Raw genomic sequence first — 24216 nt, 5'->3', positions numbered from 1 at the left:
GACATGTCTATTCTAATCGATGACATAACATTATTTTCTGCAGTTATTGTGACCTTGCGCGATGCAATCTAGTACGTCATTCCGAAGATGAATATAGCTGTTTTAATGTGTAGTATCTTTGAAATAAATATTGAAATACAATTTATTTCTCTAAAAATATTTTTTTTATTTCTCTTTGAGCTTTATCACTTTAATAAAATACTGTAAAACTGAATGGTCAAGTTTGTTGACAGAGTTGCGAACGCTCGTTAGTTTGAATTGACTCAATCAAAGAACAGGTACAAATGTTTTATAAAATTAATTTGAATACTATGAATTTAAAGTTATGAATATGGATAAAAGGTGCTTATCTGTGAAATCTAATTATTGGGAAGCATTATTTCGGTAGGTTTTGTGTATAGAAACACAACCCAGGCAAATAGCATCGTTTTTGAGAGGGGGGGGGGGTGCAGACTCGTTAAAAACCTAACCAAAAAAAGGAGATTCTCAAAGTCAATAAATCCCAATCCGTGGGGTAGTCTACCTATAATTTCATTTTCTCTCTTTCTTGATAGAAAAGCGTTTTAGGCTTTATAGTCTAGTCCGATTTAGACGGAAAAAACTTTTAACGGCAAATAATTATTTTTTGGTCCAGCATGGTTTTTAAACATAATTAAAGTGTGCTGATTCCCAAAAAAAACATGCGGGCCTTCGTGAAAATGGCGTTAAGTCGCTCAAAATGGCGATTAAATATGGCGGACAACCAAATTCTATATTCTTTTCTTAAAGTCTTTTCATTATTGACAAACAATAATGAAATGATCCAGCTTAGTATTTTTTCATATCTTAAGTGTGCTTAGTTTGAAAAAGTGGGCTGGTCTTCCCCCATAAGCGTTAATTAGGTCAACATGGCGATTCAAAATGGCAGATACCCAGAGTTTATAATTTTTTCCCTAAAAAAAATAGACTAGGGGGAACGCGTAAAAATAATAATAGTACAGTCCAGCAAAGTTATTTTTGCATATTAATTAAGGCGTGCTTAGTCTGCAAAATATGCTTGCTATTACAAAAATGGCGCTAATTAGGTCAAAATAGCGGTCAAAATGGTCGACAGGCAAATTCTATAATTCTCTTAAGTCTTAAAAATTGAAGTAACAAACGATTTTAAATTGGTTCAGCATAGCATTTTATCATAACTAAGGTGTGCTGAGTAGAACAAAATATGTTGATCGCAATAAATAGTTAAAAATGGTGGACAGCCAGATTTCATCATTTTCCGACTCACAGTCTCTTTAATAAAAAAATAACAATACAAAATCACAAATTGGTGTAGCAAACATATTTATCATAATTACGTTGTGCCAGATTTGAAGAAATGTGTTGGTCTTTATGAAAATGACGTTAATATTGTCAAAATGGCAATTCAAATTGGTGTATACTAGTAGCCAAATTTCATTAATCTCTATATAGACTACTAAGGGCCTCTTAAATGGAGCAAATGTATGATTATCATAATTTCAATACTAATGATGCAACTGAAAATCAAAATTGAACACTTGTATTAATAGAAAAAACTCCACCAGCTTTTTATTTGGATTTTTTTTTCTGTTTTCCCTTATTAAGCGACATTATATAATTATGTTATTTATACAATCTTTTTTTGAATGATAATATTGTGATTTGAAATGTACAAATGTCTTGAACCCGGGAAGTAGGTACGTTTACATTCACAAATAAAGGTTCTGCAACATGTGGGGCAATTGCAAGCTATCAAATCTAAGAAAGCTTTAGGTATAAGATCTTAAGGTAATTAGTTCAAGCAACAAACAACCATCACTTAATTGATAGGCATGGAAATATAGGCATACTTATATATGCCTGTATCCCTATCATTACCTTGGTGTGTATTTGTTTCATAAGCAACGTATGGCAAATCCTAACTTGGGACATATTCCCAGGCTTTGATTTTAGGAAGAAAGCAAATTAAACCGTGTCAGTGGGCAGTGCATCTTGGTTACCATATAACTTAAGAACTTCTCGGACTCTTTAATTTTTCTGGTCAGTTCATTCCCATTTTTATGCTTGTTTCTGTTCACTTATGTCGATTTTCTCGATATGCTGTAGTAATAAGGAGATGTCAGTGATTGAAATGAAGTGCTTATTCAAAGTTCTATAAAAGGGGAACATTTTCTCTTCAACAACATTGACAGCGATGTTTATCGGCTTTAAAGAGGCTCATACATCCATCAGCAAACTTAGTTGTGAGGATATGTTGCAAATTAGCACTGGCAGGGTCTAGCATAAAAAAAACCCTCAACTTTTCGTCTGAATATGGACACGCATTGCTATACTTTCCACAGCACATTTGGCCAACCGCACGCTAACAATTTTGCATGAGGTTCTTTTATCTTTTACGAAGACATAGACAGCTTGATTCCTTATACAATATATAAATTGTCCCTAGTAATGTTAAAAAGAGTAAAAAAAAATTGGGTTGCCCAAAACATATTGCGTATACTTATTACTAGATATAAAGGTGGACGATATGTTGATCGCGGCTCATTTTTAATCACGAGCTTTTCCAGTGTATATGATAATATATTAGTGAGATTTATTTCCTGGAAAGGGATTAAACGAAGAGACAGGAATATACTAGAATAGTTCTTATATTGTACACTGTTCCTAAGTACCTGATTGTATCTCTGTTATCATATGAGCTTATGACATTGATGGCTGTAAAGCCTAAAAACACAAGTTTCATAGTGCAAACAAATTTCTCCTATCTCAAACTTTGCTTTGTAAGCATTTGTTGTATTTAACGAACTTGCAGGTCGAAGAAATCGGTGGATTAAGTATAATTTAAAGAAACCCACAAAGGTTTAGGAACTAGACGGATATTTAAAAGCATGAACCCAGAATGTTTAAATAAGATACCGGTTTACGCCTTAATCAACAACATTTTGTTTTACGCCATTTTAAATCGCAAATTTGACCTGATGAACCACATTTGTGAAAAACCAGCATAATTATGATGAAAAAATAATTTGGGATTACTTCATTAGTGTTATCATTATTTGTTCCCATTAAAGAGACTTTAAGAGAAAAATTTGAAGATGTCTGTCCGCCATTTTGAATCGCCAATACAATAATTATTTGTCGTTAAAACGTATTTCTAGAGCTCTTTTTAGAAATTAGGACTAGAATATTATTGGATTTGATCCACCCAGGCTTTATCACTTCCTAATGCTCAGAGAATGAATCGTCATTCCTTAATTATGATAGAAGGTAAGAACTAGTCTGAACTGTTCTGTTTTTTGTGTAGATGAATGCATATAAACCCATGATAATAGATGCTTGGAGAGACTAAAAGAGAAAGCGGCAAAAAAACCTGTGAGCTATTTGTATTGAAAAACTACCCGATCACGCTTCAATAAACTTTATTGAAAATGAAATTCAAATGAATTTTATTTTCTAAGAATAACTGGCTTACAATTATTGGGTTATTTACATTTATCAGTGATTTTCACCACTGATAACGTTATGCAAGTCATACCTGATACGACATATATATTTAGTGACTGACGTCGTTTGATCTGTACTGTGTTGATTTGTATGCAGTACATGTTAAATGTGTACGAATTACACGAGGATGAGAAAAAGAGAAACAGAAATTGGTTATGAATTTATTCTGATGTACTGCAAGTCATTGTTTATGGAACACTTCAATGAGGTATGCACTTGTGTTTCTACTCTATATATATTGGTATTAAGGTTACTTATTTTGTGGAAAAAAATAATTAATATATATATTTATCACTACATGAATACTGTTTTATATTTGCAAAGAGTAATTAAAACCTCAAAAGAAACTTTCTTCTATCTTTTACGGGATTTTTTTGGGGGGTCAAAGTACGAACGACATTGCCTATACCATGATATTATCTTAACCAAAACTACGTTATTTTATACTTCAAAAATCGACATTTAGATAGACATATATGTAAAAATATTGAATGGCGGAAATAAAAGGACAACATTTTTCAAAAGTTCCAATATATATATATATATATATATATATATATATATATATATATATATATATATATACTTTTTTCAAATATACAATACATATATTAGTGTTATACAATTTTAATTGTTTTCTGTGGTTTGTTTTTTAATAGAACTAACAAAACGAAAGCAAGTAATTAAAACTACCCAACACCCACTGGAGATAAAACTATGATAATCCCTGCACTAAAATACTTTATTGTATCAAAGTCCAATTGTTTTATCTTGAATGTTTATCAGGAATATCACAAGCTTTAAACAGTTGACTAACAAAATGTCCTCTTTCTGAGAGTTGCCTGTATTGTATAAACTATAAAATTTAATTGCATTAAACTGTATTGAAGACAAAGTCCGGATTAATTATTCCTCCTAAGAATTTAAGGATTACAATTGGTCATATTGGCCCACCTTATGGTCTGACCTCTGTCCAAGGGCCGCCGAAGTTCACAACTTTAATAATTTTAATAGTAGCAGATTATGCAACATCTGCAATATATAAAAAAGTGTGCACTTAATTAGTTAATGTTAACTCTTTCGAACAGCCAAAATGACGGGTAGTTTAAAAAAGCATTGTATTAGAAACATATGTACATACATTATGCGATCAATTCAATAACACATTAGTCTTCACATTGTTTGAAGAATGAAAGTATGCAGAAAGAGGCAATTTATGTACTGTTGTAAAGAATTACAGAAATTATAAAGAAACAAAAACACAGTTAGAGGATATCTAAATTGTGTATCACCAACCTAGTGGAAAAGGCGTATATATTTGCGAATATAAACACATTCCAACGAGTTGGATTAAGCAAATAATCGATAACACAGTTAAGACGTTCTATTTATCTTATACATTGTACGATATAATTCATGTTAAGGGTTTTGACAAAGTCTTTTAAATGACACGAATTGACATGTCAATTCTAATCGATGACATAACATTATTTTCTGCAGTTATTGTGACCTTGCGCGATGCAATCTAGTACGTCATTCCGAAGATGAATATAGCTGTTTTAATGTGTAGTATCTTTGAAATAAATATTGAAATACAATTTATTTCTCTAAAAATATTTTTTTTATTTCTCTTTGAGCTTTATCACTTTAATAAAATACTGTAAAACTGAATGGTCAAGTTTGTTGACAGAGTTGCGAACGCTCGTTAGTTTGAATTGACTCAATCAAAGAACAGGTACAAATGTTTTATAAAATTAATTTGAATACTATGAATTTAAAGTTATGAATATGGATAAAAGGTGCTTATCTGTGAAATCTAATTATTGGGAAGCATTATTTCGGTAGGTTTTGTGTATAGAAACACAACCCAGGCAAATAGCATCGTTTTTGAAAGTTGGGGGGGGGGGTGCAGACTCGTTAAAAACCTAACCAAAAAAAGGAGATTCTCAAAGTCAATAAATCCCAATCCGTGGGGTAGTCTACCTATAATTTCATTTTCTCTCTTTCTTGATAGAAAAGCGTTTTAGGCTTTATAGTCTAGTCCGATTTAGACGGAAAAAACTTTTAACGGCAAATAATTATTTTTTGGTCCAGCATGGTTTTTAAACATAATTAAAGTGTGCTGATTCCCCAAAAAAACATGCGGGCCTTCGTGAAAATGGCGTTAAGTCGCTCAAAATGGCGATTAAATATGGCGGACAACCAAATTTTATATTCTTTTCTTAAAGTCTTTTCATTATTGACAAACAATAATGAAATGATCCAGCTTAGTATTTTTTCATATCTTAAGTGTGCTTAGTTTGAAAAAGTGGGCTGGTCTTCCCCCATAAGCGTTAATTAGGTCAACATGGCGATTCAAAATGGCAGATACCCAGAGTTTATAATTTTTTCCCTAAAAAAAATAGACTAGGGGGAACGCGTAAAAATAACTAACAAAATGTCCTCTTCCTGAGAGTTGCCTATTTTGTATAAACACATAGTGTTACACATAGACATAATGATAGACAGACAGACAATCAGACAGACGGAATGACCCAAATTAATACACCTGACTTAAACTTAAAGCCTGGGGCGGGTGGGCAATATTTATTTTAGTCGTGGTTGTATTTTAATAGTAGTCACATAGTTATATTTGCCTTCCAAACCCAGTTTGGAAAATAATTGATTTTGTGCAGTTTCTTCTTCTTCTTCTCTCCTCTGAAATTGTCCATTCCGTTTCTCAGAGATGGCTTAACATAATTGTACATAACTCCATGGTATGATCAACCTGCATATTTAGTTTTATTTTATTTTTTAATTTGAGGTTGGTCAACCATATTTTTGGGAGTCAAATATTTTTGGGTCAAATAACTTGAAAACCCTCATATATTGACACGAGGTCTTCTGATGCATATATAGAGTGTTATGGGTAACATATGTGGTACATTAAATATGTCTCCTTGGGTCATCCCAATCCCCCTGGTTTGGAAAATTACTTAATATTTCAAAAAACTGATTACATCCCCACCCCTAAACCATATATATTCTTGTTCCTTTCCTTATGTAATGGAGCAATATATTGTATATAGGCTATGGCCATATGGGGTGGTTCCGTCCCTCTTGAAACAGTAAAGGTCCTATTATTTCAGAAATTGTTGAGATCTCCAATTTAAACTATAAGTATTCTTGCTCTTGGTGTTAAGAGACATCAAATAATATGTATGTCATAGGCGCCGGAAATGGTCCTGACCCCCCTCGAACAGGCAGTGCCCAAATATCTTAAAAACAATTGGGACCTCTAAAACATTGTTTTTTGTGTCAAAGGGCATCAAATAGTATGTATGTTATAGGCCCCGCCCCCGAACAGGAAGAAATTTGAAAACGGTTGAGATCCAAACCCCTACACCGTATGTATTCTTGTTCCTTGTGTCATGTCGGTTCACCTGATATTCAGTATATGACATTTGGGGAACATAATTAAATTTCCGAAATAGAAATAATCAAGTATTAAATATTTCATCTTATCAAGTAAAGGGTTTCTGATCCGCCCTGCTCTACATAAACCTTTGACCGAATAGGCAGAGTTTGACAGGGCTAGAAACTTCGCACGCTAGTTGGTGTCATACAAGTTTGCAAGATCCAAAAGGAAATTTTGTTTCAAGAATGATGTAAATTACACATTGATCAATGTTAAACCATTGTCAAATAAATTTGAGACGGACTATTCAGTATTTGTCTTAATGCCATCTGTTTTTAGTCCGAATGAATTCATCTTTTCTACATATTCGATTTTGCTCATTGGATCACCTATGTTACTATATTGTTTCTGTTTATGACGCATTCTCGGATTAGTCAGAACAAGAGGTCACAAAAATTCCAAAATAAGTACACTCACTAGATGGCGTAATCGTTAACCCACATATGCATTGTCTTTTCGGTCAAGGGTTTGTGTAGAGCGGAGCGGATCAGAAACCCTTGACCTGGGAAGATGTCAATATCTTTGCCTGTAAAGTTTGACCAATGTGGGTCACCCCTACCCCAATGATGCCCTTTATCGTTTGGGAGATTTAATAATCGGCCCGATTATAATTGCATCTGTTAAAGTTAAATTTATGTAATAATAGTACTCTGGCTGGGACTATCAAGACCATAACACATGTTTGAGTGAATTTTGTCAATTTATTTTGACAATAATGAAAAAGAGACTAAAGGGGAAGTCTTAACAACAGTAAGATCATCCGACATTGGATGTAAGATCAAATATAGTAGGAACTTTGACATCCCACAAAACTAAAATATGTAATTATACAGCATATGTATACAACTAAAATTGATAAAAAAAAACCCAGCTAAAACAAAAAATTCGCAGCTATTATTCCTGCTACACTGTATGTGATGAAGGGAAAGGGGGTGGATAGATTTGAAATCAACGACTCTCTGCTTAAAAAAGGTGTTTTAAAGTAGCGCTAAATATACTCATGACATATTCTATCGCTCTGATTGGTTGATACATATAAGTAACAAAATGCAATGCTCAAAATCCAATTGTACAAATGTATGGTTGAAGTTTTTCAAAATTCAAAATACCGTTTAACAAAACATATCACAATTTACAAAAATACTATTATTGAAATACTGCTGTATCTTTCTCAACTACTTCTGAATAATTATTTTAAAAGTGTTTGTATTTAAGGAGGCCGACTTTAGTTTGCATTGCGCATGTTTTTGCGCATTCTAATATAATACAGTTGATTTATACTTCTTATGAATTTTTTTCGATATCATTTAAAAAATTAAACACAATAAACAAAATACAGATAAAAATATTTAGATTGTTAAAGAAAATTTTTATTTTTAACACGATTTTTACGTTGTGCGGTAGGGGAGCATTGCCATTGCGCTTTTATGACGTTATGATAAAATAAACTTTGTAGGAGTACGTTATAAGAAATAACATAAAACATATGGTCGGATGTTTTTAAAAACACTTGCACGACCAAGTAATTGCTACACGTGCTGCGTTTTATTTTATCTGTGCATTATTACAAACATAGTAATCGATAAAATTTCCAAGCTTAAGATTGTCATCGGCGATTGAAAAGTATGAGAAAATGAAATATTTGTAATTAAAATTCATCGTAGCAAAACAATTTTACATAAAGCGAAAACATAACTATAAGATTAAAAAAATGGTTGGCAGAACCTGAAACAAAAAAGTATTGCCTTGAATTTTTAAAGGTTGACTGGCGCATGTTTACAATGACGTCACAAATTTGGCTTATAGCCTCAGAATATGAGACCTATTCCAGAAAAGCACCAGGTTAGATGTATTATGGGAATAATATGTCCCTAGGTTTATGAGTCATATTACAACGAAATGTTAATATGATGAATTATAACCATATATTTTCCTTTTTAACTCTAATTAGTTAGATTGTATTAGAAATATGTATGATTATTCAGAAAAATATCAAAGCTTTACACTTGCATTTTAGATGAAGAAGCTGACGTTTTGATCAGAAAAGAATGGCCCAGTCAAAGTATGCATCAACAAAGGAGACCACAAACCTAGCTCGTTTAGCTCGCATGATCCTGGGTCCTTGTACTGATTTACTGCGTGCTGTTTTGCTAAAGGAAATATCCCCATCAAACTTGCCTCACAAAGTGAAAACATTTTTATCCAAGTTACCAGCACACATAAAGTCTCCAATCACTAAAGAACAACAAAATCTCATACATAATGAAAATTATTCAGACTTTGACATCACTTTGCTATATTTTTTGTTGCGCAATATATCCACAATTCCTCAACACTTCAATAAATGGGGAAACGATCCACAGCCAACAGATAGAAGTGTGTCAGCAAATATAGAAAGGATTCGCTTAATTAGAAATGAATATGGACATATCTCGAACATTTTGATTCCAGACAAAGAATTTAAATCAAAATGGCAACACGTTTTCGACATCGTAAAGGATTTGGAAAATTATCTAGGCGGCTCCAAATCTCATCAGGATGCAATAGTTGTTTTAAAAACGTGTTCCATGGATTCCGAGCTAGAAGAACTACAAGATTTAACTAGAAAGATGTTAGGTAGCTATTAAATTATATATATATATATATATATATATATATATATATATATATATATATATATATATATATATATATATATATATATGAATAAAACTTGCTTTCTGTAATATTTAACCAACTATTTCTAACAACAGAGTAAAATGACTCTGAAATGAAAAGCAGACATATATGCTCCTTCGTATTATATACTTGGGAGTGATATTTTTTTTTTTTAGACTTTTCTTCATTTAGCGATGTACAGGCTTTGTATTCAGTATCTAAAGGGAGACCTCTCGAAACTACCTTCTAGGTCACGGGTTTCATTTTTTGACCTTTGTACTTGTGTTATCAATATTGTTGCTATGTTTTTAATGAAATTAATTTCTGAACGTTATGTATGCGCAAAATTGTGTTGATACTGTTTTCCTTTACTGTCTAATTAGACATAGAATTCGTGTTATCTTTTTTTATAACTATCGGTGATTTGTAAAGTGACGTACAATGACTGTTAAGAAGCAGTCTAATCATGGTTTTTTTTTTCAACACATGTTCAGACCAACGGAGGCTGGATGTTCAGCTAGTTGTCAATCAGATTTTTCATCAAATTTGGCTATAATATTTTTGGTCATAAACTCATAAACTTTTGAAATCATTAGTCAGTTCATGTTTTATGATATTTATCAAGCATAGTAATCGTATAGTGGTCTAAAATCAATCTACAAATTAATAATCAAATCGTAAGCATAAAAAACAGTAAAATATAATAAGCAATTGTTAGTACATCCTTTTGGGTCACAGTTCATAAGTGAATTATCAATAAAGTCTATTGTTTAAGGTTAATTACAATTAAGAATCTAGCTTGTATCCGATGACCGCTCTCCAAAGTCCAATCATCATCGAGAGTTTTATTCTACCTAGTCTTTCCGCTGACACCACGAATTCAAACTACGTCAGTTGTCCTTTTCGGTCAATGACCTTTAACACTGTACATTTATCTCGTATCGAGTGCAAAACAAGCTAATGACTAATTAACGTATATGGCTATCTGGTAACACCATCAAGCTTTCTTAAGTTAAACCCTTTTATTTGCAGAAAAAACGAAAGAAAATGAAAATGTCTGTGTTCCTAAGAACGTGAAAGGTAATTTTGATTTTTTCTCTTGTTTTTTTTTTGCACTAAAGATGAGATTTAAGCAATGTACGATCTGGGTATGACCGAATAATTGTAAATTATTGTAAAAGTGTAAACCAACCTATGGAAAAAAAATATAGTGACACACGATTCATTTTTTTTTGTTTCAGAATCACATTGCATAGCTTTAAACATCGGAAACTAAATGTTATTTAGGTTAAGTAAACATCTTCAGAGTAACTAAACAACATCATGATTAGATTGTTATACAATTTCAAAAGTATGTAAGACTTCTACCGCAGAAAGTCTCCCCGTCTGTACTTGTTATTGACAAAGTCAAAAGTCCGGTAAAAAGCTTCATAAGTTTATTGAATCGTAAAGTGGTATCAAAGCTGGTCTAATTCCATTCTGTTCTGGTTTACTAACAATTTGACATGCATATATATACCCTTTCGGCTGGTACAGACAGTTTCGGTTACTCATGGCCACCTGCGCTGGTTATAAGTGTAGATTTAGTGATCTAATTCCTAAACAATATTTTAATTCTAGATACAGTATCAAAATTGTCAAACTGTCTATCACAGCGTCGGGGGATGCGGGCTTACAATCTCCCGCATCAGTACAAAACATGAGTATAGGTTAAAATGTTAACAGAAAACATGTACTTTGTGACAAGCTTGCAATATCAGGACTCCAAAGAGTCTGTAAATATGACAAATATAGCGTTACTGTCCCACACCTGGACGTGTGAGATCATGCTGCTGCGCGATTAATTTCCAAAATATAATTTCCCAAGAACTATCCAACATAGTTATTGACAGATTAATAATTGCGCAGTTTGCATTTACAATTTACTTGTTCATTTAACAGTACTAATCAAGGTCACCGAATAGTCATCTGTTTACATACGTTCCCCAAACAAAAGAAATATCCCGGAGGGAGATTTCTCCTGCCTGGTGCCCGGGGCCGGAAAGTGTCCTTGATCTCCCCTAATTCGGATGAACTTTCTAGTGACATACCAGTCGGAACATCTCTTTAAGAAGTGGTATCAAGTGATGTACTTCCTTTTCCGGCTAGGGACAACAAACAAAACAATTAAATACAAACAATTAATCAAGATGACCAGGATGTAAAACTTAGTAAAGGTGACCAGGATATATAACTTATTAAAGGTGACCAGGATGTTAATCGTATTAGAGGTGACTAGGATACATATAGGTGCTCAGGATAATACACATAATTCAATCAGTAACATAAACTGTTACATAATACATCTCAAACAATCATTGTCACATATTTTTTAGTCCAACATCATGAGTATTACACAGTTCATAGTGGTCAGAAATGTTCAAGATTCAATGACTAGGATTCTTGAAATATAAGAGCAAACAAATACAGTTTCATGACAATATTACAATATACAGTCAAAATTGTAAAATCACATGTACTTCTGTTGACAGAGTTGCCGTAGTTTTCGTCTTCTTCGTCGACATCGGAAAAGGATCCTTCCAGAAATGAATTCACATATATTTATTTAAGCACATAACATAATACACCTTTCACAGTTTTCAGCGGATTTCATTTTTCGTACATCATGGGGGGGGGGGGGGTATCATTGGGTAAAGGTTTGGCGCGGATGGCGAGACGGCCTCTCGCAGAACGTTTCCTACGTTCCTCTGACTTTCAGACATATCGGCCTTTTCCTCAAGGTATCTTCTCGCGAGTTCGGGGTCCGGTTGGTAATATTTGCTCCAAGGAGACTCCAAGTCGTCCTTCTTTCCAGTAAGTCGTTGTGTTAAAGTTTCGGAGATTGTTCCTGTGCTATGAACGGTCTTCCGAGCTGCCAACTTTCCACTACGACGGGGTTTCTTGGGGTTTGAAATGTCCCTTAGTTCGATGGTTTGTTTGGAAGTCCGTGTTTCAGGATTGACACAACTATAGGATGTACTTCCAGGAGAATCCCTTTCAACTCCGTCACTAGGTCTCCGTGGCAACGTGTCCAACAACCACCACAGCAACCATCCAGTTTCCTAACAGTTTTACGTTTCTTAATACATAGTCCTATCACTATTGCCAAGGCCAAAATTAAACATACATAAAACCAAGGGCTTCCCACCTAAGACGAGGATTCCATGGGTTGCAAGTTATTTATTGGCAATTCCGCCATAAGTGCGCTCAGTGGAAATTCTTTTATGTCTTTCAGTTTGTCAGGTATACTAATGTATCCTATTTCGGGATATTTTGAATTTAAAGGTTCCCAAAAAGTGCATGTATCAATTTCGTTGATAAAATTTTGAAACGAATCGGTCATATTGAAATGATTCTCTCTATTGTAGAATGGGGGGAGTAATAAAGATCCATGAAAATCAGAACATCCTTGACCTAAGTTCAAGATATTGATCGCAAAATTTGATTGTTTTTACGAATTATCTTAAATCACTTACAAAAATCAGTCGTATAGTTTCCTTTCTTACTCGCTGTTTTATGTATTTCGAGTATATGTTAAGTCTCTTTAACCTTCATATACCTTTAAATAACCGAGGTGCTGAGCCCGCGTTTTCTAGTCGGCGTATCTCAATACATGTTTTGATGTCATAGGGGGTCATCCTGTCATTCCTTTTTAAAAGCGTGCAATATATAGAAAGCTAAGCTTATTCAAGATTATTTACATCTACAGTCGGTTACGAGTGGCGCCCTCCCTTACAAAACTAGTAAAGGTAATTTCTCCTCTAATGCTTATCGTAACCAACGGACCTTATTTTAATATAAAGTTCATTAGGGGGCGTCAATCTCAGTTCCAATAACTCAGATTCTGACATCTGAAAATTGAGACTACTTTTATCTATCCTATTACTAACTGCTTTAAAACAGCTAAACAATCCTCTTTAAATTTATCTTGTTTATTAACTTTACGAGGTTTAGGGATTTGTTTTCGCTGCTTAGGGTTTGGGGTGAAGCTTAGACGTATTTTAACTTCATCTACTTCCGTGTCTTCATTCAAGGGAACTCTAAAATTATCGAAGGCAATTTGTGACTCAGAGTGCTCATTTTCAGACTCTGACTCAAAGTCCTCAATTGTCTCTTCTGTCGATTCAGTATTATGTTGCTGATCATCCATGATCTTTTTGGCTCGTATTCGTTGTTGAAGTTCTGCTTAAGGGATATCTTCTTCATCGGAAGATTCTTCTCTTTCACATTTCTTAAATTGAATTGCTCTTTCTAGTGGTTCTGGTTGTGTATCTTCCTCTTCGGAAGAATCGGATTTTTTTTCAGGTGGTACCACATAATTATTTCTTCTTTAGGTTCGACCATATTCAGCACTTCTTTGCGAAAACGAAGTGGGCCAATGCGAGATGTCAGCCAACCTTAATTGTCGTGCATGACACTTGGTAGTTGCTCCGGTCAATTGGTCCTTTATGACAAAACTAACTGGTCCCTTTTGCTCGATGATTCTGTAATACGGAAGCCATTTCTTCTCTAATTTATTCTGCCTCCTATTGTTCTTTAGGTAGACTGGATCTCCTACTTGAAATTCTTCGTCTTTACTCCTCTTATCTGCTTGATCTTTCTGCTTTTTCTTGGCTTCTTTCATGTTTTTATGTACCAACATGAAGGCTTTATGTTGTTCTTGTAACGCAATCTTATTTTGGTCCTCTCCCATATATCTTCTTCTAGGTTTCAACAGGGTATCCAAAGGTAGTACCACGTCTCTGTTATACATAAGATAGTATGGAGAGAATTTTGAAGAATCATTGGGGTGGAATCGGATTGCGGCCAGCGTTTGGTTAAGATGAATATCCCAAGTGTCTGCACTGTCTATCAACTTCTAGACCATGACATCATGTAAAATTCTGTGGAATCTTTCTACTTTGCCATTTCCTTGGGGACTGTAATAGGACGTAGTTATATGGTTGATATTAAGTTCCTTTAACGTCTCTTCTACTTTCTTGTTGATATTTTCCGTTCCATTATCCGTGAGGATTTGTATAGGGCAACCATATCTTGGATATATTTCTTCTAGTACCAAGTGTACTATATTGTCTGCTGACGTGTCGGGTACAGGAAAAGCTTCTGTCCATCCAGAATAGATGTCGATGAATGACACTATGTATTTATTTCCTGATAAAGATGTTGGGTATGGTCCAGACAAGTCAAGTCCCATATCAGCCACAGGGAAAGGTGGTATATTCGTTTCTTGCAATGGGGGTTGATTTTTCTTGTTACTTCTGGTCTGACACACAACACATCCCTCTATGTAGATATGTAACCTTTTATACAGGTTAGGCATATACTATTTCTGTCTGATGACGTCGTAAGTCTTGTCAACTCCAATGTGTCCGAGTGCGTCATGATATTGTTGCACCACTAAGGACTCCAGCTCTCGTGGTACGTACAAGCGGAGTCTTGGGCATTCTGCGTCTCCGTCTGACAGATAGTACATCAATCCATCGATTTCTAAGAATTTCTTTTCTTCGGTTGCTGTCGCAGTTCCTTTCCTGAGTCTGTCTTTCAATTTCTTTATTTGTTCGTCGTTCATTTGACTTTCTCTAGCATCAATGTCTTTTGGGAGGTCGATAAACGGCTTAAGTAATTAATCGGGCTGCTTTACTTCACATTTGGCTAGACTCGTAGGTGAGAAGGCGTTTGAATTTAGCACATTGATTTCAAAGAAATTATCTTTCACATCTGGTTCATCACAATCAGATTGATCTTCCGTTTCATCGTCTTTACTTTCAGATGGCGCTCTTGACAAGAGGTCAGCACAGCAGTTGAACCTGCCTTCGATGTATTCCACTTTACAGTTGTAACCAGCAATACTAAGTGCCCATAATTGACTCTTTTTATTCTGCATCGGTAATTCTAGGATATACTTCAATGGTTTATGATCTGTCCTTATGGTAAACTGAGCGCTGTGAAGATAGTGATCTAACTTCTGTAAGGCATAGTGTATGGCAAAAGCCTCTTTTTCAATAGTTGAACATTTCTCTTGAGTTTTGCTCAACTTATGAGACAGATAGTATATTGGTTTGTCTTTTCCTTCATCAGACTGTTGCGTGAGACAGGCTTCTATGCAGTTGTCACTACCATCGGTATATAAGATGTAAGGTTTACTTGTGTCAGGGTATGCCAATAATAGTACTACTGTTAGGCTTTCTTTAAGGAAATCAAACGCTTCTGGACAGTAAGGCGTCCATTTGAATCTGGCGTATTTTCTTGTAAGGTCAATCAAAGGTTCTGCTATTTTCGAGAAGTTGGGGATGAATCTTCAATAGTAGCTGCACATTCCTATGAAACCACGGACTTCTCTGACAGTAGTAGGTGCAGGTAACTTCTGTATAGCTTCTACTTTCTTCGGATCGGGTTTAACTCCATGTTCATTGATAATGAAACCGAGATATTCTGTTTGTTTTTTGAAGAAACTGCACTTTTTTAATTTCAATTTCAGTCCGTGTTGTTTTAAACGATAGAATACGTCTTGGATAAGGCGTAGATGGTCTTGTGGTGTTTCAGAAAATACATCTTGAAAATATCAAGATGTCGTCCAGGTATGCAATGGCAAACTCCCCCTGTCCCTGAAGAACTATGTTCATCAGTTCTTGAAAGACTGCCCGCGCGTTACTCAACCCGAATGGCATCCGATTGAACTGGAACAATCCTTTGTGGCATGCAAAATTGTGTCTTTTCCTTACTAGAGTCTTCTAGTTTTACTTGCCAATATCTGCTTTTAAGATCTAAGGTTGTACAGAACTTGGCCTTTCCTAGAAAGCATAAGATGTCGTCTATTAATGGTAATGAAAATGGCACTGGTTCACAATCTTAATTAAGCTCCTTAAGTCAACACCAATCCGATCTGGTCCATCTTTCTTTTTCACTACCACTAAAGGAAATGACCAAGGTGATTGGGATCTTTCTATCATCTTGGCTTCCATCATCTCTGCTATCGCCTTATCTATGATTAGTTTCTTATTTAGGGGGGCTCGGTAAGGTCGATTCTTTATAGGGAGATGACCTTCTGCATATATCTTCATCTTCACTGCCTCCGTTACTCCAAGATCACTATCCGTTTTGGCGAATAAGTCGTTGTTCTTGTTTACTAGTCTTTGTACAGATTGTTCAAATCTTTTTAGTACGTCAATCTTTTCTTTGGTGTCTTGTCCGGAGGATATTTCTGAGATTTCCGTCGGGTTTATGCTGGTAATACGTCCTACGATATAAACTCTTGGAATCTTATAGCCTTTATTTGATTGGTTTACGATGATCAAGGGAAAACGCTACCTGTTCTTTAACAAAATGTGTTTCTTGTAAACATATCACATCACAATTAGCATCTCGTAGCCAGTCAAATAATATTATACGCTTTTTATATGTATTCAACCCTCTAACATTCAATGAATAGAAAGAAATGTTTTTGTTTTCCATCGAACATTATTAAAGAGTTCCCTATAATTATATACTAGTATACTAGCCACTACTTTCCGTCTTTTTTGTTTGTTTTCTTATTCTTCTTCATTTTGCAGAGAAACTTATCGAGTGTTTGTGGGTCTTCGGGTGTGTGTTGACCCCGCCTCGGAACTGACACACTTCTCAATCTCCTTTTGTATTTCTGTGCGACCTTTTTCACAATTTGCCCCAACTTGTTTGAGCCAGGCCATTTGTTAGGATCAGTGTGTTCCGTTGCCTCAGGATCAAGACCAGTTCCCCAGAATGCGTCGTGTGTAGCCTCAGCGAAAATTGAGTTGTTTTCGCACTTTTCAATTCGTTCGCTAGCTTCTGGGTATCCCAATCATTTGGGTCCTTTACGGTGCTACCGAATCGTTTTGCTTCAAGCGCATATTTCGCATTCCGGATTTTTTCTGCCACATCCAGACTTCCAGCTCGGAGTGCCTTTGAGAGTTGGTAGGCATGCTCAGAGGATTGATGCTTTTCTCCAAATACTGTAATCTCACAGGCGTAAAAATTGGAGATAGGATCATCTTTTCCGTGAAATGGAATGGCAGTGTTGGTTTCCACATAATGAGGGCAGTCAGCTGATCCAGGACCATGCCCAGGTGTCCGGCACACACGGCAGCATTTTTCTTTCTTGCAGACACTAGCTTTGTGACCAGAGCCCCAAGAATTATAGCACTGCATCTTGGCAGCTTCTGTTTTTTGTCCATAGTGATAAATTCTACACTTGAGCCCCGCACATGAGACATTCCTCGGAAGTGCGCGATCAGTCGCCAGCGGTGCAATATAAAGAAACCTATTGCCATTTAAGACGCTTGTCATTTTGTGAGTCACCGGGTGTCTAATATTCTCGTATTTGAGTTCACTTTTCATTTCAACTTCAAGACCGTGCAACATTTCTAAAACTGCGCTGTCATCAACAGAAAGCGGCAAACCAGAAATAGTAATTTTCAATACATTATCTTTGGGGTTTTTTGCTCCAGTTGAATATGGGTTCGAGTCATACACCTGTGCTGTGATATTTCTAATTTCAAACCCTTCTTGGAGCAGTGCTGCCCTACTGCCCATACATTTCAGGTAGACCCTCCATAGATCTCTTTCTAATTGTATGCAGTGAATAGTGTCCCCCACTTTTTCATGTATCGCCTCATACAGTTCAAAGTCAGTTATTTTACTATTTCTGTCAGTCTGAAGTTCTCTATTCTTTATATATACAGGTTTGATCATTGGTTCCATTTTGATTTTCAAAATATTTACAATATATTTACAATCGATGCGAATCTGAACGCTTACCGTACAGTGAGCTGTAATCACTCGACAGGTAACTCAGGTATGTAAACACAGCATTAGCATCGACAAAGTCTTTAAATACGAAAAGTCCACCAAAATCCACCAATACACTTAATAGTCCTTGAATGGAATTTGAGGGTAATGCATATGTACACAAAGAATTAAAGAAAAAAACCCACTGGTTTATGTCAAAATACGGAGCAGGTTCAAAACACGTCCGTCTACCCTGCCCGTCACGTGACTCATTCGGGTTTAACTCCATGTTCATTGATAATGAAACCGAGATATTCTGTTTGTTTTTTGAAGAAACTGCACTTTTTTAATTTCAATTTCAGTCCGTGTTGTTTTAAGCGATAGAATACGTCTTGGATAAGGCGTAGATGGTCTTGTGGTGTTTCAGAAAATACATCTTGAAAATATCAAGATGTCGTCCAGGTATGCAATGGCAAACTCCTCCTGTCCCTGAAGAACTATGTTCATCAGTTCTTGAAAGACTGCCCGCGCGTTACTCAACCCGAATGGCATCCGATTGAACTGGAACAATCCTTTGTGGCATGCAAAGGCTGTCTTTTCCTTACTAGAGTCTTCTAGTTTTACCTGCCAATATCTGCTTTTAAGATCTAAGGTTGTACAGAACTTGGCCTTTCCTAGAAAGCACAAGATGTCGTCTATTAATGGTAATGAAAATGGCACTGGTTCACAATCTTAATTAAGCTCCTTAAGTCAACACCAATCCGATCTGATCCATCTTTCTTTTTCACTACCACTACAGGAAATGACCAAGGTGATTGGGATCTTTCTATCATCTTGGCTTCCATCATCTCTGCTATCGCCTTATCTATGATTAGTTTCTTATTTAGGGGGGCTCGGTAAGGTCGATTCTTTATAGGGAGATGACCTTCTGCATATATCTTCATCTTCACTGCCTCCGTTACTCCAAGATCACTATCCGTTTTGGCGAATAAGTCGTTGTTCTTGTTTACTAGTCTTTGTACAGATTGTTCAAATCTTTTTGGTACGTCAATCTTTTCTTTGGTGTCTTGTCCGGAGGATATTTCTGAGATTTCCGTCGGGTTTATGCTGGTAATACGTCCTACGATATAAACTCTTGGAATCTTATAGCCTTTATTTGATTGGTTTACGATGATCAAGGGAATTTTTCCGTCCTTGCGAACTTTACAAACAGTGTCTTTCAAATAAAGTCCTTGTTCCTCCATTATATAGTCATTGTCTATACAATTCACTTCAACCAAGTCACTTTCTTGAGAAGGAAATTTGTTATTCACTTTCCCATAAAACACAGTTACAGTATTTGAGTTCACAAATAGTTTCTTTGGGGTTCTCACAATTGTTGAGATATGTAAGTCTTCTTTGAGTTACGCATGAGTCCTAAGTCAAAATATAATCGAACATTGTTCTTCTTGAGCCAATCGCGGCCAGGAATCAGATTCCGATTGAGTCCATATGTCACATAAAGTTTATGTTCTAACACTAAACCTGAAATCTTGAAAAAAATATTTACGTACCCTATCGCAATTAAGGAATTACCGTTTGCTGCGTGAAGAGTGGGGATGTCGTTTTTATATAATTTAGGGCGAGGGAATAAGTCATCAAACATTTTCTTACTGATCAAAGATACAGCGGCACTGGTATCTACTAAAGCTCTGAATTTATTTTTACCTATCTTTAATAAACAACTACTGGGATTATTGGTAAAATTTATTTCATATCTAAGTCTTCGGGCTTGAACGAAGGAAGAACATCTTAGTTTTCCTGATTTTGTTCATTAACAGGAGCGAGGGGTGTATCCTGAAGTCGACCTCTCATTGTTTTTATTCTGAGTGTCGAGTGGCCTTTTCTGACGACCTATCATTCTCCCACGGTTTTGTTGCGTTCTCTGATAGCTACGCGAGCTCCAACAGTCAGCACGCACATGACCTACTTTTCCGCAGTTCCAACATTCCACAGGTGAGCGGGGGCTTCGTTCATCAGTATGTACAGGCCTGTTTTGATAGATTGGTTTATTTATTTGGGGGCGGGACCTAACCTGAGGTTTGTTTTGTTTACAGAATCTGGCTTCGGGGCCACCAACGCTGAGATTTTCTCAAATCTGAGATTTCTCAAAAAATTTGAGTTTTTCTCACCAAACTGTGCCACCAAATAAATTTTTTCTCAAACTCAGACTTGACTTTGAGTTTTTTCTCAAATTTGAGATTTTTCTTAAACGTGCGTGCCACCAATGTTTTTTCTGACTCAAATGAGAAAAAAATTTGAGATTTCTCAGAAAATCTTGAGATTGGTATACAGTAACCTCAAATAAATCTCACGTGAATTCACTCATCAAAAATGGCCGTCAGACGACGTCTGCAACGTCAACGTCGCCGTCGCAATAGAGTTCCGAGACGTTTCAACGATCGTTCCAATCCCCTAGAGACCCTCGATGAAGCCGAGGTATTCGAAAGGTATCGATTTGTCCCAGAAACTATTATGTTCCTTGTTAGTTTAATGCAAGACCGGTTAACATACCACAGCCATCGTAACAACCCTCTTACCCCTCTGTATCAAGTTTTAGTAGCGCTACGCTATTTCGCTACGGGGTCATTCTATATTACCATTGGGGACACGCTATTAGTATCCAAGAGTTCTGCAGGGAGAGCCGTACGTCAGGTGACCGACCTTCTCTGTCATCATGTCAAGGAATTTATTCGTCTGCCTGGCAGAGATGAGATTTCTGGCATCAAAAACAACTTCCATAAACTTGCAGGTAAATTATAGCGTCTGCATTTTGTTGACCTTCACCAAATAAAGAATGAATCCTGAACCCGATCACACATAGACCTACATAATTTGCAAATGTTTTACCGGTATATAACGGTACATCTTTACTTACAGTACACATTTGTAAAACACTGCTCATACAAAAAAAATATTCAATAAAAAACTCTACATACAACATCATTACATAATATGCATGGCTGAAGCAAATAAAGGTTTTATCAATGCATGCGCGGATCTAGAGTTTTATCTACCCTCATGGTAAACAAGTTTATCCTTATGACCCCAATGGGAAGTTATGGATCCGCGCATGTAGTATAAGAACAATAGTGGTGGATCAAACGACTTGTCAAAATTTACCGTGTTTCATTTCATTTGTTTTTTAAATATTCGTGTTTTTAATTTTTAATTAATGAACTCAAATGTTTCTTAAATTAAAATTATCGGTATCACAAGGGCAGATAGAAAGATCTAAAGAAAGTACAAAATTGAGGACCCCCCCCCCTTCTTAAAATAACACGTGCATTCATGTTTATGTTCATGTAATTTAATAATAATATTTTATAACAGGATTCCCGGGTGTTATTGGTTGTGTAGATGGAACAATGATAAAAATTGTATCCCCGTCAGAAAATGAAGCAGATTATTTATGCCGTAAAGGCTTTTATGCGCTCAATGTACAGGTAAATAAACATTTAAAATTTTGAAAGATAATACATCTGTTGTTCCATGTATTTTTTTAAACAGCAAGTCAACTTGAACATCTTTTTTTCCCCCCATGTTTTAGATATACCCTTCTAAAATATATATATAAACATTTTCAGATGACATGTGATCCTCAGTTTAGAGTGTTGGATGTCGTTGCAAAGTGGCCAGGAAGTGTGCACGATGCTCGGATTTTCAGGGAATCCAACTTATGCACACTTATGGAAGAAGGCATGTGGAAATTCTGTACCAAGATGTCCTGTATTTTTTAATTCTTGATACACTGTGTGTGAGATATTTCACGAAGTACAAGCTGAAATTTCAATGAGTAATTATTTTAAATATATTGATAAACAGGGCATCTATCAGGCTTTCTACTAGGAGATTCTGGATACGGCCTGAAACCATATCTCTTGACCCCGTATATAGCGGAAGATGCTCCTGGAAACAGACGCTATAATGCAGCACATTGTAGAACAAGGTTACCTATTGCATAATGTTTTCTGCCTCAAAACGAAACAAACTTTGTAAATAAATTGAAAACTTACAAAAATCAATTTCACACCTGTTATATTCTAAAAATCAGCCACAATGCTTGAGTATGTCATTAAATTATTGCTACCTCTATAAGGCACATACCAGGCACGTAGCATCGTTTTTGGAAGTGGGGGGCCAGACTCATCCAAAAAATCTTCACAAGCAAAAAAAACAAAAAACCAACAAACAAACAACACTCTCCCAAAATCTTCAAAATCCTAATCCGTTGGGGGGGGGGGGGGGGGTGGGGGTGGGGGTGGGGGTGGGGGGGGGGGGGGGGCTAGCGTAGTATAAAACTTTAATATCAATCCTAATTTCCTTATTTTCATATCAATTTTTAACATCTTCCAAAAAAGTGGGGGGGGGGGGGGCAACTCCATGTTAATTCTATTTTTTATATGTAAATTTTAAAAAATTTGTTGCTGCGAGAAAAAGTGGGGGCCTGGCCCTGCCCCCCCCCCCCCCCCCCTGATGCTACGTGCCTGCATACATGTAGTATTAAATGTGCAATCATGTATAGTGGAATATGATAGTAAAGCGATATTACATTTCACTTTAAAAATCTTATTTATTGCTGCATGTAAGTTCTCCAATAACATTTCAGAGTCACGATTGAGCAAACATTTGGAATTTTGAAAAAGAGATTTCATGCCCTCCACTGTGGCCTTCGGACCAAGCCAGAAAGAGCGTGCAGAATAGTGACAGCATGTGCTATTCTCCACAATATAGGTATTCAACGGAGGGACATTATGAGAGACTCAGACTTGACGAATGCAGTTGATGTGGCCGTGGACGTCCACGTTAGGGTTCCAGAAGACGCTGTAGGACGCACCGTGAGGGACCACGTGAGAGATACATACTTCTTATGAGTACGTTCTATGCAAAGTCAACATCTTAGAATTTTAATTATAAAATTACAGTTTACAATTTACTACTTTATGTAACGGTACCTTATACATATTACTAACATGGTGAATTGATTAATGATTAATTATAATAATAATGAATTAATGAATGTCAGGATATTTCACTGACTACAAATAAATACAACAATTGGTGCTAAAATAATCATTGATGATAACATTTAATAGAGTTGAAAACAATCACATAAAGCAACTTACGTATATACATGTAGTCACATATATCTGCCATTCAATCAAATACATGTACATGTAAACTACTTAAACAATAAACAAGCAATACAACGCATCATCTCAACTTGTTAAAATAATATCATTGTCAAATATATATAAAAGATGAAACAATTATTCTTTCATTACAACTTTCATATAATTCTTACTGGTATTACAAACTACAGTGAATAAATCATATTGTTATACTTTCATGTTAAATACTGAAATCTGATTGGTTAAGACGCAGTTAATAATATTTACTATTACCCTCAGCGTTAGCAACGCACTTGGCAACGGGTAACATTAAAAAATGTTACATGCGCGAAAATATGCGCGTACGGTTCGCTGTAGAATTCACGTTATTCCTATATAAAAGCAGTAAAATTTTCTTAAAAATTTTAAAAAAGACATTCAGTATAACAAAATAAATAGTGCCTGTTTGGGAGGATAACAGTTGAAATTGACACCCCTCGAAAACCATTGTCAACCTCCGCTTCGCGTCGGTTGACAATGGTTTTCTCGGGGTGTCAATTTCAACTGTTACCCTCCCAAACAGGCACTATTTATATACTGGCATAAACTTGAATACTCGTATTGCTAAAAGTGCAATGTATCACAATCATATCATATTAAACATTCTTC

General features: G+C 35.6%; 2 protein-coding genes across 2 annotated transcripts in view; both read left to right on the top strand.

The window, feature by feature from the left end:
* Positions 1 to 24216, top strand: part of LOC117688438 (putative 2'-deoxynucleoside 5'-phosphate N-hydrolase 1) — a 361826-nt gene that overhangs the window by 240478 nt on the left and 97132 nt on the right. The gene's annotated exons all lie outside the window — the stretch shown is intronic.
* On the top strand, positions 20492 to 22176 carry LOC136273418 (putative nuclease HARBI1). Its single transcript, XM_066077827.1, has 3 exons — positions 20492 to 21188; positions 21770 to 21882; positions 22024 to 22176. Exons 1-3 carry the CDS (start codon positions 20771 to 20773, stop codon positions 22174 to 22176), a joined length of 684 nt encoding a protein of 227 aa, XP_065933899.1. The 5' UTR covers positions 20492 to 20770.

The sequence above is a fragment of the Magallana gigas genome, chromosome 1, assembly GCF_963853765.1.
Source record: "Magallana gigas chromosome 1, xbMagGiga1.1, whole genome shotgun sequence".
Classification (NCBI taxonomy): domain Eukaryota; kingdom Metazoa; phylum Mollusca; class Bivalvia; order Ostreida; family Ostreidae; genus Magallana; species Magallana gigas.
Note: the sequence above shows the minus strand (reverse complement) of the source record. Positions and strands in the feature narration are given on the sequence as shown.

Coding starts and splice junctions, on each gene's coding strand:
- LOC136273418 (XM_066077827.1), top strand. CDS start 20,771: ATGGCCGTCAGACGACGTCTGCAACGTCAACGTCGCCGTCGCAATAGA. Junction 21,189..21,769: donor CAACTTCCATAAACTTGCAG/GTAAATTATAGC, acceptor ATTTTATAACAG/GATTCCCGGGTGTTATTGGT. Junction 21,883..22,023: donor TTTATGCGCTCAATGTACAG/GTAAATAAACAT, acceptor AAACATTTTCAG/ATGACATGTGATCCTCAGTT.